This window comes from Schistocerca cancellata, chromosome 3 (genome assembly GCF_023864275.1).
Source record: "Schistocerca cancellata isolate TAMUIC-IGC-003103 chromosome 3, iqSchCanc2.1, whole genome shotgun sequence".
NCBI classification, from domain to species: Eukaryota; Metazoa; Arthropoda; class Insecta; order Orthoptera; family Acrididae; genus Schistocerca; species Schistocerca cancellata.
The window spans coordinates 719,177,245-719,192,652 of NC_064628.1; the positions used below are offsets into that span (position 1 = coordinate 719,177,245).

The 15,408-nt window shown below is 43.0% G+C and overlaps 1 protein-coding gene across 1 annotated transcript in view; it reads right to left on the minus strand.

Annotated features, from left to right (window-relative positions):
* Positions 1 to 15,408, minus strand: part of LOC126175733 (putative aldehyde dehydrogenase DhaS) — a 197,973-nt gene that overhangs the window by 67,232 nt on the left and 115,333 nt on the right. Inside the window, exon 6 of the mRNA XM_049922681.1 lies at positions 4,137 to 4,234. Coding sequence (XP_049778638.1) covers positions 4,137 to 4,234 — 98 coding nt within the window. The remainder of the gene's footprint in view (positions 1 to 4,136; positions 4,235 to 15,408) is intronic.

Consider the following 15,408-nt stretch of genomic DNA (forward strand, 5'->3'; position numbering starts at 1 on the left):
CATCTAGAGTCAGATTTGCCAACTGAAGGGCACGTTGCCAAACTTCTTTGTCAGGCACCGACCGGATAATAGCATCCCATACCATGGAATCAGCATAGGATTCTTTGTGAATGTCAGTAACAAATTGACACTTTCGACTGAGGCCGTGAAGTTCAGCAGCCCAAGCGCGATAGGATTGATTTGGTTGTTTTTGACAACGATAAAAGGTAACATGAGAGGCTACCACATGTGTTTGCTTTTGGAAATAGACAGACAGAAGTGAGCACATTTCAGCAAAGGACAAAGACGCAGGATCCTTCAAAGGAGCCAATTGCGACAACAACCGATACATTTGAGGTGAAATCCAGGAAAGGAACAGAGACTTACATGGTTGTTCATCCGCGACATGAAATGCCAAGAAGTGCTGTCGAAGACGTTTTTCATAATCAGACCAGTCTTCCGCCATCTCGTCGTAAGGAGGAAAAGGAGGTATAGCCAACGACGAGAAACGCCCCGCATTTGACGCCACGACGAAATCGCGAATCGCCGCTGTTAGAAGCGTTTGCTGTTCAAGGAGATTTTGCAATAGTTGCTCGACAGTGGCCATGGAACCCTTGTGAGTCAACGGTGAAAAGGAAAAATCCCATCCTCGTCGCCAATTGTTAGAACTTCAAGTTTAACACATATAAGTCACAGAGTAAGTTGACAAGTAAGATATGTGTACACGTTAGCATTCGAATGAGCACTGAGTCCCAGTCTAGCGGCCGCTGCTCGGCTGGCCGCTTAGGTGGCGCAGCTGCTGCATGGCTGGCAGACAGCGCCGCACGTAGAGGACGCGCGTAATTGCGCGGTGGCACTTTGAATGATCGGCGAGTCACAACAGTGCCCCTGCTACTGTTGAAGAAAACCATCAGCACTTTCTGACACACCAAATTCCTGATCATAGACTGCTCACCAGAGTGTTTTTCAACTGAAACTGTGTAAAAAAGCATTATTTAATGTTTTTGTAACTGTTATACATGCGTAAATCTGACAATGTTCTGAATAATATAGAAAATAAATAATAATTTACATTAAATGTGCTCTAACTTGGAAAAATCTTCAAATTATCATTCATGTCATATCCCTGAATATTGACTATTCCTCCTCCAACACCCTGAATATTGTGCAGTGAATGTGAGGATTTAAAGTTCCTTAAAAGTGTTTCTGCTTGAGGTTTTAGGGTGATCTACATGCGAGATCCTTCTGTGCACACAGCACTTTTCTAGGCTGTGGTTGATTTCTCTAAAACATGATTCCAGTTGCCATAATGGCATGAAAATAATGATAATAAGCTGATTTAAGTGTTTCCATATTTCTGCAACAGCAAATAGTGCAAAAAGTGTAAAGTGCAGAACATAGTCTTTAGCAAAGATCCAGGATTTGATTTGCCCAGTTTAGATTCCTGTCAAAAAGGAAGACCAGATATTTTGAAGTATCCACCCCAACTGTCTGATGGTCACCTGGTTTTTCTCTATTTCTTCATCTTTAGAGGCTTTGTGACACTGAATAAAGTTTAGTTGACTGTAATTAGCAGAAAGATCTCTTGTATGAAACCAGTTGACAATATCCATAAAAATCTTATTAACTGACACATCAAGTTTGTCTAGTAAATTATCAGTAAGTACTACAGTTTCATTATCAAAGATGGCGACTTTACAATATTCTGAATGAAGAGGTAGACCATTAATAAAAAGAATAAAAAGGGGTGGGGTGGGGGGGGTGGGGGGGTAGGCAGAACTGAACCCTGAGGCACTCTGCATGTGGCAGTACCCCATTCTGATGATGCCCATACTCCTTCTCTGACTATTTGATACAACTGTCTTCTTTCTTTTAGGTACAAATTGAACCACTACCTTGTTGCATCACTTCTACCAAGGTATTTAGCTTTGTATCCTCACATCTTTCATCAGTACCTCTTTCCTGTTTACCAAACTTTACAGAAGTTCACCTGCATACCTTACACGAGTAGCACTCCTGAAAGACAGGGCACTGCAGAGAAGGGAAATGGCTTTGTCACAGTGTAGGAGATTACTTCCAGAGTGAATTTTTCAGTCCACAACAGACTGTACATTGCTATGAAACTTCCTGCAAGGAATGGAAAAGGGGGGTGGGGTTGAGGATGGGCAGTCATTAGCTGTGCCCACACAGCTCATGCAGTAAGGAGTCATTGCCTGCAAAAGATGAGATTCTGGGTTCAAGTCCCAGTCTGGTACACAGTTTTAATCTGAGAGAAATTTTCATAACACTATATACTCCACTGCAGAGCATCATTCTACTTGCACTTACTCATGTTAGATTTAAAATAGTGATATGTGATTTATTCATCTCGTTACGTACACTTTTCAAACCATTTGATTTGATGTACAGGAGACATGTTGAGCTGCTACCAGCACTTTGAAAATAGCTGCTGCTTCCTCAGTTACATTAAACAGATTCTGATTTATTATGAACTGTCAGAATAGAAACCTCATAGGGCTCCATATTTTATGTTCCAAATTATTGAACCTAGCATTTTTCTTGAAGGTCAGTTTGTCAATTAGAACCTCTGCTAAGTGTGATGGAAGTTAAATCACACCTATGCTAGTGGGATGTTAGTATTGGCGTAACATTTTAGTTTCCTGAATACAATTCTATGTGATACACAATCAAAGACTTTGACTAAGTCACAGAATATCACAGCAGCATCACATTTTTGTTACCCCCTATGCAACTTCGAATGCAGGGTTATATACAGCTTTCTCTATACAGAAAACTTCATAAATGCCAAATTGATAGGCAGTTAACAAATATTGCTGAGAAAAATGACTCCATATTCCATTGTTGGCTGCTTTTTTGAAAATGTTTTGATAAGAATGGAAGGAGTGAAATCGGTATCTAATTACAGATGAGTATCCTATCTCTATATTCATTAGTATTTTTGTTACTATGGCATATTTAAATTTTTAATTAAACAGGTAATGATTACAAAAATATCTCAATTCTGGAACTGTAGGTCCATAATATGATTTTACTACTCTTTAGGAAACGCCATTATAGCCTAAAGTACTACTGGTTTGCAGCAATGTAATAATTTTTGCAGTTTTGTTAGGGGTTATACTATTTTAACTAATGGCTGTTGGCGATGAACCCAGGTCAGTAAATCCAATGCATCCTTATTGGGTTGCTTATTAGCAGCTGGAATGTTTGCAGACAGTGACAGGAAATAACGACTGAATTTTTTGGCCAGTCTTGTCATTTCTACCACACTTCCACGTATTGTTTGGTGATTCAATTTTATTAGCAGTGCTGTAGTTCATGTTGTTTTAGGTTTACTCTTCAAGTGCTTTATTTTTATTCACAACATTTGAGTTTCATTTTTCTGATTACAGACAGGAGGATTTCACATTATTGGCAGTTTGCCCTGACAATTATGTAGTGTTCTGTGGTATAAGGATTAGCACTGCCAGTCACAGCTGAAAGATCCTGAATTGAATACACAGTAACCACCTCAGGTATTTCTATGGAAGAAAGATGTGGTATGTGGCTCTCAAGACCAAAGGAGTAATTGTTTCAATTAAATAACTATCAAAACTGACACATGAACTGCAAAGATGGCATCAAACAGAAAGGCCTACACCACTCTGTGGCCATACAAGATATCTTCCTTAATACACTTCAGTCTCCTGTGTTAACCAGACCTTATCCTTCCCATTCTGTCTAACTTCATCTGTAATTGCTTTAGAAGAAATCAGAGTCAGAGTGCTTACAAATAGTTAAATTTTTTATATACTGTTTTGTAATACTCACTTTAAAGCCAACAATGATTATAACTTTTTCTGTGGTATGTTTCTTTTTTTGTCTAAATCAATTACACACACACACACACACACACACACACACACACACACACACACACAGAGAGAGAGAGAGAGAGAGAGAGAGAGAGAGAGAGAGAGAGAGAGAGAGAGCAGTTACAATATCACGATACAAACAACTTTCAACAGGAACTTGCTTGTAAGCATAAAACAGGAACAAAAAGTCAACAAACATACTTGAATATATAAACAGCAAATCAGGTCTAAACTAAAAAACACTGATGACACACATATTGTGTAATATTGCGTATAAGTAGTTACCTGGCCCTGATAAAACCATGATGCTTTTATAGCCTCTTCCACAGCAGAATTTAGGTCAGCACTGTCAAATACAACCATTGTTGATTTTGAATCAACCACTGTGAAAAAGCAAAGGGTTATAACTAACTTTATATTACCAGTTACAGATAAATACCCTAAAAACAAATTACTTTACAGAGCTATCATAACACCTTCAGAAAAGACCAAAGCATAGGCAAGTTTTAACACAAAAATTATTTGTGGGTCCACAGTTTTACATTCATTTCTTTAGTGATAACAATATTGTTATCACTAAAGAAATGAATGTAAAACTTAAACAGAAACAATCAAACAGAAACAATCAATTTGTTTTTGTTGATATGCTTTCACTTTTTTTACTTCATAACTGCACAATTTACTTAGGAAATAATTGCAAGCTGAGATACTGAATCATAACATTATTGAATGTTATTTGAAACATCGAAAGTTACTGACTTTTCTGATTGTCTGTCAAAAATGGTTCAAACTTAAAGAAATTATGAAGAAACTCAAATCATGCATTGCTAATATGTCATGATTTAAATAATGTATTTTGCATAATATAAATAGTAGTAAGGACACAGGTTGGTTGGTTGGTTGGTTTAAAGGCGGGAGAAGGGACCAAACTACGAAGTCATCAGTCCCTTGTTCCTAATAAAACAATGCCACAAGTGTGAGAATAAAATGGACGAAACATATAACACAAAATGGAAAGAAAGGAAAAGCCACAAGAACGAAGGGAAGGCAACAAACACTAAAAGGAACAAAAGAGGACAAGAAAACAACAGAGAGACACTAGAAACAGAAGAGAGTAAAACATGAAAGCCGATTACAGTGGCTGGCCAACCATGAGAATAAAAAGGGAAAGTCAGCCACTCTGCAACACATTAAAACCTCCACCCTAAAGCACTAAGGTGGAAGACACAGAGGGACGAAGGACATGCGCTAAAACCTACATTGTAGTATAAAACACAATCTCACAGATAAAACATAAAACTAAAGCTGCTGTGGAGACATTATTGCCCAACATCAAAGGCAGAGTGCTGGGAAAGTTAAAAGTCTACTGCAGAGCGGCTAAAAGTGGACAGTCCAGAAAGAGATGGACGACTGTCATTTGGTAGCCGCAGTGACACTGAGGTGGGTCCTCACGCCGGAGTAGGTAACCATGCATTAGCCACGCATGGCCAATGCGAAGCTGGCAGAGGACAACTGATTCCCTGTGAGAGGCCTGCATGGAAGACTTCCACACATTCATAGTCTCCTTAATGACATGCAGTTTGTTGTGCATTCTTTTATGCCATTCCATCTCCCAAAGCCAGAAAACCCTGCAGTGTAAGGCATAACGTGGGTCAGCTTCGGAGATGCCTATCTCCAGAAGCAGTTTCTGCATCGCCTGTTTGGCCAGCCTGTCGGCAAGTTTGTTGCTGGGAATTCTGATGTGTCCTGGGGTCCACACAAACACTACAGAACGGCAGGACTGTTCCAGGGCATAGATGGACTCCTGAATGGACACTACCAGAGGGTGGTGAGGGTAGCACTGGTCGATAGCTTGTAGGCTGCTCAATGAGTCAGTACACGGAGAAATGACTCGCCAAGGTATGAGCAGATGTACTCAAGAGCACGAGATATGGCCAGCTCTGCAGTGAAAACACTGCAGCCAACTGGCATGGAGTGCTGCTCCATATGTCCTCCATGAACATATGTGAAGCCTACGTGACCATCAGCCACTGAGCTGTCGGTGTAAACCACTTCAGAGAGCAGGAACACGTCAAGAATTGAGAAGAAGTGACAGTGGAGAGCGGTGTGGTTAACGGAGTCCTTAGGGCCATGCAAAAGGTCCATACGAAGCTGCAGCCAAAGCGTGCACCATGGAGGCATGAGTGAACAGACTGCAAGTAGAGGTGGTAAAGGGAAGGACTCCAGTTTGAAGAGAAGGAACCGCACACAAACCACAATCGTTAGCCCCGATCTGGCCCGCCAATGTGGGAGATGGACTGCAACAGTCAGTAAAAGGAGATGGTAATTCGGATGCTCAGGGGAACTATGAATGTGTGCCTTGTAAGTGGCGAACAGTTGGGCATGTCTGATCTGCAGTGGAGGGTCACCAGCCTCCACCAGTATGCTGGTCACTGGACTTGTCGTGAAAGCTCCTGTCGCTAATCGAACCCCACAGTGGTGCACAGGGTTGAATAAATGCAATGCTGAAGGCACTGCCGAACCATAAACCACACTCCCATAATCAATTCCGGATAGGACAAGGGCTCTGTAGAGCTGCAGCAGTGTACAGCGATCTGCATCCCAATTGGTGTTGCTCAGGCAATGGAGGGCATTGAGGTGCTGCCAGCACTTCTGCTTAAGCTGATGAAGATGAGGGAGCCAAGTCAATCAAGCGTCAAAAACCAGTCCTAGGAATTGATATGTCTCCACTACAGTGAGTGGATCGTCTTTAAGGTAAAGTGCGGGTTCCAGATGAACGGTACGACGGCAACAGAAATGCATGACACACATCTTTGCGGCTGGAAACTGGAAGAAATGGGCTAGAGCCCATGCTGCACCTTGTGGATGGCTCCCTGGAGGCGCCGCTCAGCAACAACAATACTGCAGCAACAGTACAAAATGCAGAAGCCGTCTGCATACAGAGAAGGTGAGATGGAGGGCCCGACAGCTGCTGCTAGACTGTTAATGGCCACTAAAAAGAGAGAGACACTCAATACAGAGCCCTGTGGGACTCCATTCTCCTGGATATGGATGGAACTATGGGAGTCACCAACTTGTACATGGAAAGTACGGAGCGACAGGAAGTTTAGCATGAAAATCGGGAGGTCCCCGGTGATCCCACTCATACAATGTGGCAAGGATATGATGTCACCAAGTCATGTTGTATGCTTTACGCAAGTCAAAAAAGACGGCAATCAGGTGTTGCCGTCTGGAAAAGGCTGTTCGGATGGCAGACTCGAGGGACACAAGATTATCAGTGGTAGAGCGACTCTGGCGAAAGCCGCCCTGGCATGGAGCCAGCAAGACACGTGACTCCAGGACCAATCCGAACCGCTGACATACCATACGTTCCAGCAGCTCACAGAGAATGTTGTTGAGGCTGATGGGTCAATAGCTATCCACATCAAGTGGGTTTTTACCGGGTTTGAGCATCGGAATGATGGTGCTCTCCTGCCATTGCAATGGAAAGACACAATCGCACCAGAGCCGGTTGAAGATGACGAGAAGATGTCACTTGTAGTCAGATGAGAGATGTTTAATCATCTGGCTGTGGATGCGATCAGGCCCAGGAGCTGTGTCGGGGCAATGTGCAAGGGCACTAAGGAGCTCCTGCTCTGTGAATGGGACATTATAGGATTCACTGCAGCGTGTAGTGAATTAGAGGATGTTCCCTTCCCAACACTATTTGAGTGTGCAAAAGGCTGGGGGGTAATTCTCTGACACAGAGGCTCGAGAGCAAAGTGCTCAGCAACTGTGTTTGTGTCGGTACATAACTCGCCATTTATGGTAACACTGGGGACACCTGTTGGGGCCTGGTACCCAAAAAGACATTTGATCTTTGCCCAGACTTGGGGAGGTGACGTGTGGCACCCAACGGTGGAGATGTATCTCTCCCAACACTCCTTCTTCTGTTTTTTGATAAGGTAGCAAACACGGGCATGGAGCCTTTTAAAGGCTTTGAGATGCTCCAGGGAAGGGTGCCGCTTATGCCACTGTAGAGCTCACTGACACTTCTTAATAGCTTCAGTGACTTCCGGCGACCACCAAGGCACTGCCTTATGCTGCGGGCATCCTAAAGAGCAAGGGATCGTGTTTTCTACCGCAGAAACAATTGTGTTAGTCACATGCTCAACCATCAAATCGATGTTACCATGTGGGAGCGATTCAGCAGTGACAACAGAGGTGGAAGTTCCCCAGTCCGCTTTGTTCAAAGCGCATCTGGGCAGGTGTCCATGTGCCTGATGTTGGGGCAGTGACAGGAAGATTCGGAAGTGGTCACTACCACACAGGTCATCATGTGCTCTCCAGTGGATAGATCAGAGAAGTCTTGGGCTGCAAATTGATAAATCAATGGCTGAGTAACTATCATGAGCCACATTGAAATGTGTATCAGCCCCAGTATTTAAGAGGCACAGGTCGAATTGCGACAGTAAAGTTTTGACATCTCTGCCTCGGCCAGTAAGCATGATACCACCCCACAAGGGTTATGGGCATTAAAATCTCCCAGAAGTAGGAAATATTTAGGGAGTTGATCAATCAGTGCAGCTAATACATTCAGGGTTACTGCACCATCTGGAGGAAGATATACATTGCAGCATGTGAAGGTTGCTGAGTGTGGACCGGTTACTCCTGTAACCAAAATTGCAGATCTGAAGATGGTTCTAGAGGAACTGAAACCAGTCATGTGAATAAATATTTTGCACTCAAGACAGATTACAAGTAATATTGCATAACAAGTGATTACAGTATACCTGCAGACATTATGTCTGTTTTTGCAAAATATACATTGCAGACAGTTATTTCCTGTGTTGTCCTTATTCTGACAGTCACAGCTTCAAGAGGGGTTTGAAGGGACACATGTTCACTATGGACCGAGTTTAGGACATAAATGCAAACTCCACCTGACACTCGATTATAGTCGCTACGGTTCCTGTAATATCCCTTATAGCCACGGAGGGCAGGAGTCCGCATTGCTGGGAGCCAGTTTTCCTGGAGGGCAATGCAGATAGCAGGTGTAAAGCTTAACAGTTGCCGTAGCTCAGCCAGGCGGTGGAAAAAACCGCAGAATTTCCACTGGAGGATGACATCATGAGACTGGGAAGGCATGGAACATTCAATGAGGCAGTTTACGCCTCAGAGTCACCTGCTGCCACCGATTTATTGCCTGAGCAGTCTATATCCATTGTGTCTGAGGGTCTGGCGAGATCTAAGTCCTCAGCAGACACCAAAATCTCCATCCCCATCCTCAGCCGCAGAGCTTGTAGTTAGTGGTGGTGTGGGTGCCACCGCAATTTCCTTGGTCTTAGGGGTTTTCTTATTGGATTTCTCTCACTGCTCCTTGGGTTTCCCTGGTTGGGTGGATTTCACTGACTCAGTCTCCGGGACTGAGGATGAGTGTGAAGACCTACAACCAGCTGCTTTTGTGCTCTTCAGCCTCTGGCAGGTGTCGTCTTTCCCACTAGAAGAAATCTGGGAAAAGAGTGATGCAAGGGACCCCTTACTAGCAAGAGGAGCCAAAGAAGCCTTATGCTCCTCTGGCTCAGAAGTGGGGACTGAAATTCCCAATGATTGGGGGGTTTTGCTCCCGAAGTAGGTGGTGCGGGAGCAACAGGGAGGGAAGTGCCCCCACCATCACGGGGCCAGGTGTAGTCTTTCAGCTCCGAGAGGTGACCTGGGTTGGTGGGGCTGATGGTGCCAGAACTGTTGTAGCAGCGGCATAAGATGATGTCATATGCACAGGATGGACGCGTTCAAATTTTCTCTTAGCTTCAGTGTAGTTCAGTCGGTCGAGGGTCTTGTACTCCATGATTTTCCTTTCTTTCTGGAGAATCCTGCAGTCAGGCAAGCAAGGCAAATGGTGCTCTCCGCACTTGACATAGATGGGAGGTGGGGCACATGGAGTATTGGGGTTGTGATGGGGGTCCGCAATCTCGGCATGTGGTGCTGGAAGTACAGCGGGAAAACATATGGCTGAACTTGCAGCACTTAAAGCACCACATCAGGAGGGGGATATAGGGCTTTACATCACACTGGTAGATCATCACGTTGAGCTTCTCGGGAAATGTATCACCCTCAAAGGCCAAGATGAAGGCACCGGTGGCAACCTGATTATCCTTCAGACCCCGGTGGATACGCCGGATGAAATGTACACATTGCAGCTCTAAATTGGCACGCAGATCATCGTCAGACTGCAAAAGAGGGTCTCTGTGAAATATGATACCCTGGACCATACTTAAGCTCTTATGGGGCATGATGGTTTTGATCAAGACTGACCCAGATCTCATTTTGGACAAGCCCTCGGCGAGTCACAACATATATGATCTTTACCCAGTGAGAGTGTGTGAGAATTAGTCTCCTTTGGTCATGGTGGTCTGAAGCTGAACTTGTTAGTGGAGGTTACATGTACACATGGTTGCATTGTCCAAGGATCTTTCCATAGTCCTTGTCAGTTTGTATTCCCACATGCTGCCACGAAGGACATTGAATGTGTGACAGAGTCCCACACATTGTGAAATATGATCTTTAAAGATGAAGAAATTCTGAGCTTTGTCTTTATACAGAATCAGCAAACTATGAAAACACAACATAAAAATGGTATACAGACTGAACAAGAAATTCAGTGAACGGCTTGACTGACCACTGTCAAACATTTGTTTTGAGAAACCTTCAGGATGCACAAGCATAAAAAAAAGGTGATAGCACACTCTAAGCAGATGTTGGATACCTGTCATACAAAGGTTGACAACTGTAAGTAACAAGTGCGAAGGTACACTAAAATGACCCTGGGAAACGCCATGATGGGGAGGTATAACCTCTGCATGCCTGCTCAACTTCAGTCCACCAAGATCAATGGGAAATAATTCTTTGAGAATGATAGCCACTCCTATTGGAAAATATCTGGTTATTAAACAGCTGTCAGACAAAGAACTCAAAACAGACACCTCCATGTAATATGGCAAATAACATGTGAACCTTTGATGACATATAGAAAAACAAAGTATCCGTGTGCCATGCAGCAGAAGATACAGACACAAACAAAATTTCATAACATTAACTATTGGAGAAAGAAGTTCCTTATCTGGTAAGGTTTGGAGCTTGATTAGTACAGCCTTCCAGGAGCTACAATTGACGGAGATGACATGACAGGGTGAGGAATAAGTTTGCAATGAAATGCTGTTTATAATGACAAAGTAATAATCAGAACATCAGAAATAAGGTAATACTAAGTTAAAAACAGAACCACAGAGAAAGGTGATGTGAAACTATCTTAGGTGGTGTGCAGTGAATAGTGGGTAGGATAGATTTAATTTCAGTGTATACTTCACAAGTGATATACTCCTTTGCACTTTGGAGAACATATGTATAGGGAATTATAGTTTGAAATTATAAATCAAGATTCTGATTGATCTGAAAAACTTTCTTTAGTATGCCCCTGAGATATCAATATGAGAGCTGAGAAGAAAGCAAGCAGAGAGATTTGAGTGATGCCACCAGTGAATACTTAACAGCTCCGCCACTGATGCTGCCAATGATGTTGCACATACGCCACAAATCAGGTCACTGGCCAGATACAAAGGACTGACTGGCCAGATACAAAGGATTGTCTGACACTCCTATTCAGTGGACATGTATTTGTGTTTACGCTTTCTGATACTGTCTGCTTGTGGGCTACAGTAGTACCTGGTCTTGACTTTAATATATGCTCAGCTTGTGCTATGAACTACTGAACAAATTCTTGGACCTGAGAAGAAACATCACCATTCCACGATATTTACTGTTACACCATTAGGAGACATATACCTCACAGTCCCTCTTTGCTTATGACAGTCCTAGGCAACAATGTGCATGCCAGTAGATATTGTTTCAGGAAACAGAATATATCATAAAAATTTGCAACAAATTAAACAAAAATATATATTCACAGAAAAGAAAATTTAATAATTAATTATCTTCAAATAAAACTTTAATGTTATTTTTTAGTTATTTAATTTCGATTCACAAACACACAATGTATATGTCCAAACCAGCTTATTTTTTTAAAAAAAGTATTATTTTTTACTTGAAAATCATTGCAAAAATAAGATATACACCATAACTGATGTACATTGTAATGTAACAGACCATGATTTGCCAACTGAACAATATGATATGATTAATACACATCAGACACTTCAATATTTCATTTTTGTAACTAATCTTTCAATTTTTATATTGCTTCATGGTATTACATTAGTACCATTAATTTATGCTACTTGTTCTGTAATTTTTCATGTACTTACATTAATTGTTCTATAAATGAAATAACTGACAGATGAAACAATAATAGGGTACATAAGACACTAATTAATGTTATAAATTCATGCAATTTACATAAAAACTTTAGTTTTGAAAAAGTTACAATTATTGGAAGAACATTCATACTAATTAATATTCTAATTCTTGGGGATCAATGCCAAAACTGAAAGTAAATAAGAAAAAAACATTTAAAAAAATAACAATATAGAAAGGATACATTGCTACTCGCCACACAGAGGAGGTGCTGAGTCACAGGCAGGCACAAATAAAACGGATATAAGAAACATTTAAGCTTTCAGATAAAGTCCTTCCAAGGAAATAGACCTTTCACACATTTCATACAACAATGACTCACAGACACCTGTCTACTATTTTACTATTTCTGGGTGCTACATCTCAAATAAGATCTCATCTGAAATGAGCAGCAATCTACTGGGATGTTTGGGGGGGGGGGGGGTAAGGAAGAGGTACGTGGCAAGGAGGGGGAGGGATAGCAGGGTAGGGAGGTGGCAGGTGATACTGCTGTCTGTAGAAGCCTGCAGGGACTTGTTGGAGACAGGAAAGGACTGATAGGTGCAGCATCGGGATGATCCGCTGGGTAGGCTGGGGGGAAAGGGGAAGGGGAAAAGGATGGAAGAGAAGTAGATAAGAAGAAAGGACTTGTAGATGCATTGGCAGGGTAGAAGGCAAGTGCGTACTGTAGTGGGAGCAGGGAATGTGACAGCCAGGTGGAGGTCAGGGACTAGCAAATGCTGAGGTCAGGGGGGTTATGTGAATGAAGGATATGTTATATGAAGAATTCCCACCTGTGCAATTCAGAACATTGGGAAAGATCCAGACGGCACAGACTGTGAAGCAGTCATTAAAGTGAAGCATGTTGGGTGCTATGTCAAGCAACTGGGTGGCGCAGTTGTCTCTTGGTCACAGTTCAATAGTGGCCATTTATGCAGACTAGCAGCTTGTTAGTAGCCATCACCACATAGAATGCAGCACAGTGGTTGTAGCTAAGTTTGCAAATCACATGGCTGCTTTAGTACCTGCACAGGCATGACAGTGCTCACTGTGGAATCAACACTATCAACGTGAATGTAATTACACCAGCTGACGCCAGGTCAATTTCAAGGCAGGGAACCAAATCCCAGAAGAGGGAATGAATCTCAATGTGCAGATCAGTCTGCAGGAGAGCTGACTGTCATACACTAAGTAGAGAATGGACATGGAGGAAGATACAAAATGTGACCATCAGGAACAACTAATGACTGAGCACATGGAACTGGAGCATTGTGCAAGACAAAGGCTCAGTCCATGGCCAGTGATACCAGTGTTACACCTGCCAGCCCAGGGCTATTGCCACTGGAAGGTGAACAACTGCATCTGTACATCTGCCCATGCCACACATCACACACACCCTCTGTGACAGTGTTACGTACTATTCTGGTGCAACATCCATGCTAGCTCCTCTGCATCATCTTTATGTCCTTTGGTGGGGGTACAAAGCTGCTTTCACAGGTGGTTCTGCCATTGGTAGGACAGGAGATGTCAGTGACAGGACTAGAGTAGGGAGTACTGGGAGGAAGTATGGGATATGTCTTGCATCTGAGTTTAAAGTAGGATATGAGCCAAAAGAGAAAAAGATGAGAACAGGGGTAGAGTAGGAGCAATGGTTGGATGGGCAGTGGAATACTATTGTGGGAGGGATGAGGAGGCTATTTATACTTTCTGGACAGGATGAGAGGTAGTTGAAACCCTGGCAGGGAATGTGATTCAGTCACTCAGGTCTTGTGTATTAATGCGCAAGACAAATGCTCATTTGTAGCCAAATTGTAGTTATGAGAGGGGATGGTAGGTGACTGGTGAGACAAGCCAGGGGCGATCTGTTACTGGACGAAATTGGGAGGGTAATTTTTGGCCCATTAAGGCCTCAGTGAGACTGTGGGTATATTTGGAGAGGAACTGCTAGTCACTATATATGATGACCATGGGTGACTAAGTTGTACTGAAGGGACTTCTTTGTGTGCAATGGGTCCTAGCTGTCGAAGTGAGGTATTATTGATGGTTGGTATGTCTGATATGCACAGAGGTATTGCTGTAGATATCCCTGAGCTGGAGGTTGACACTGAGGAGGTGGCTTGCTGAGCTGAGGAGGGCCAAGAGAAGTGAATGAGAGAGAAGCTGTAGAGGTTCTGGATGAATGTGGATAGCTTGTCCTCACCTGGTGTCCAGATCATGATGTCATCAGTGAATCTGAACCAAGTGAGTGGTTTGGGATTTTGGACGGTTAGGAAGGCTTTCTCTAGATGGCCCATGAACAGGATAGCAAATGATGGTGCCATGAGAGTACCCATTGCTGCACCATGGATTAGTCTATAGGTGACTATTTCAAAGCCAAATTAATTATGGGTGAGGGTATAGTTGGTCAAGGCAACCAGGTCAGAGATTGTAAGTTTGGCATCAGTCAGCCACTCAGAAAAGTAGCATTTAATTGCAGCAAAGCCATGGGCCCTGGAGATATTAGTGTAGAGGATATGCCATCAACAGTGATGAGCACAGCACCAAACAGTAAAGAACAGGAACTGCAGAGAGTCGGTGGAGGAGATGGTTGGTGTCTTTTATATAGGAAGGTAGGTTACAAGTAATACGCTGAAGTTGTTAGTCCACAAGGGTAGAGACTTTCTCTGTGGAGGCACAGTAACTAGCAACAAGGGGAGGTCCTAGATGTTTGTGTTTAAGAACTTTATTTCTTGAAGCCTGTTGAAGGTAGGAAAGCAGGGACTGGTGGGGCTGAGGAGAAGAACAGACTCAGGGGTGAGGTTCTATGATTTCAGGAGGGAGTAGAGATCCAACTGGACTTCTGTAATGGGGTCTATGTGGCAGGGCTTGTAGGTGGATGTATCTGACAGCTGGTGGAGTCCCTCCACCAGATATTTGCTGCAGTTCAAAATCACATTCAGGGAGACTTTCTCAGCAGGTAGGATTATAAGGTCAGGATCAGTTTTTAGGTGGTAGATTGTAGTTCTTTCTGCATATGTGAGGTTGGTTTCCTTGTTGAGGGATTTGGCCAATGATGGTGAGTAATGTTTGAAGTTATGAAATTCTGGAAAGTTAATGGGGGTGAATTTGCTGCAGCCTGGGTGCATCACAGTTGGATGGGGGAGTAAACTGTGCCAGGCAGGGGTCAATATTGGTTTTGGATTGACTGATTGGTAGGATTAGTAGCAGAAAAGTGTTGTCATTGTAGGGA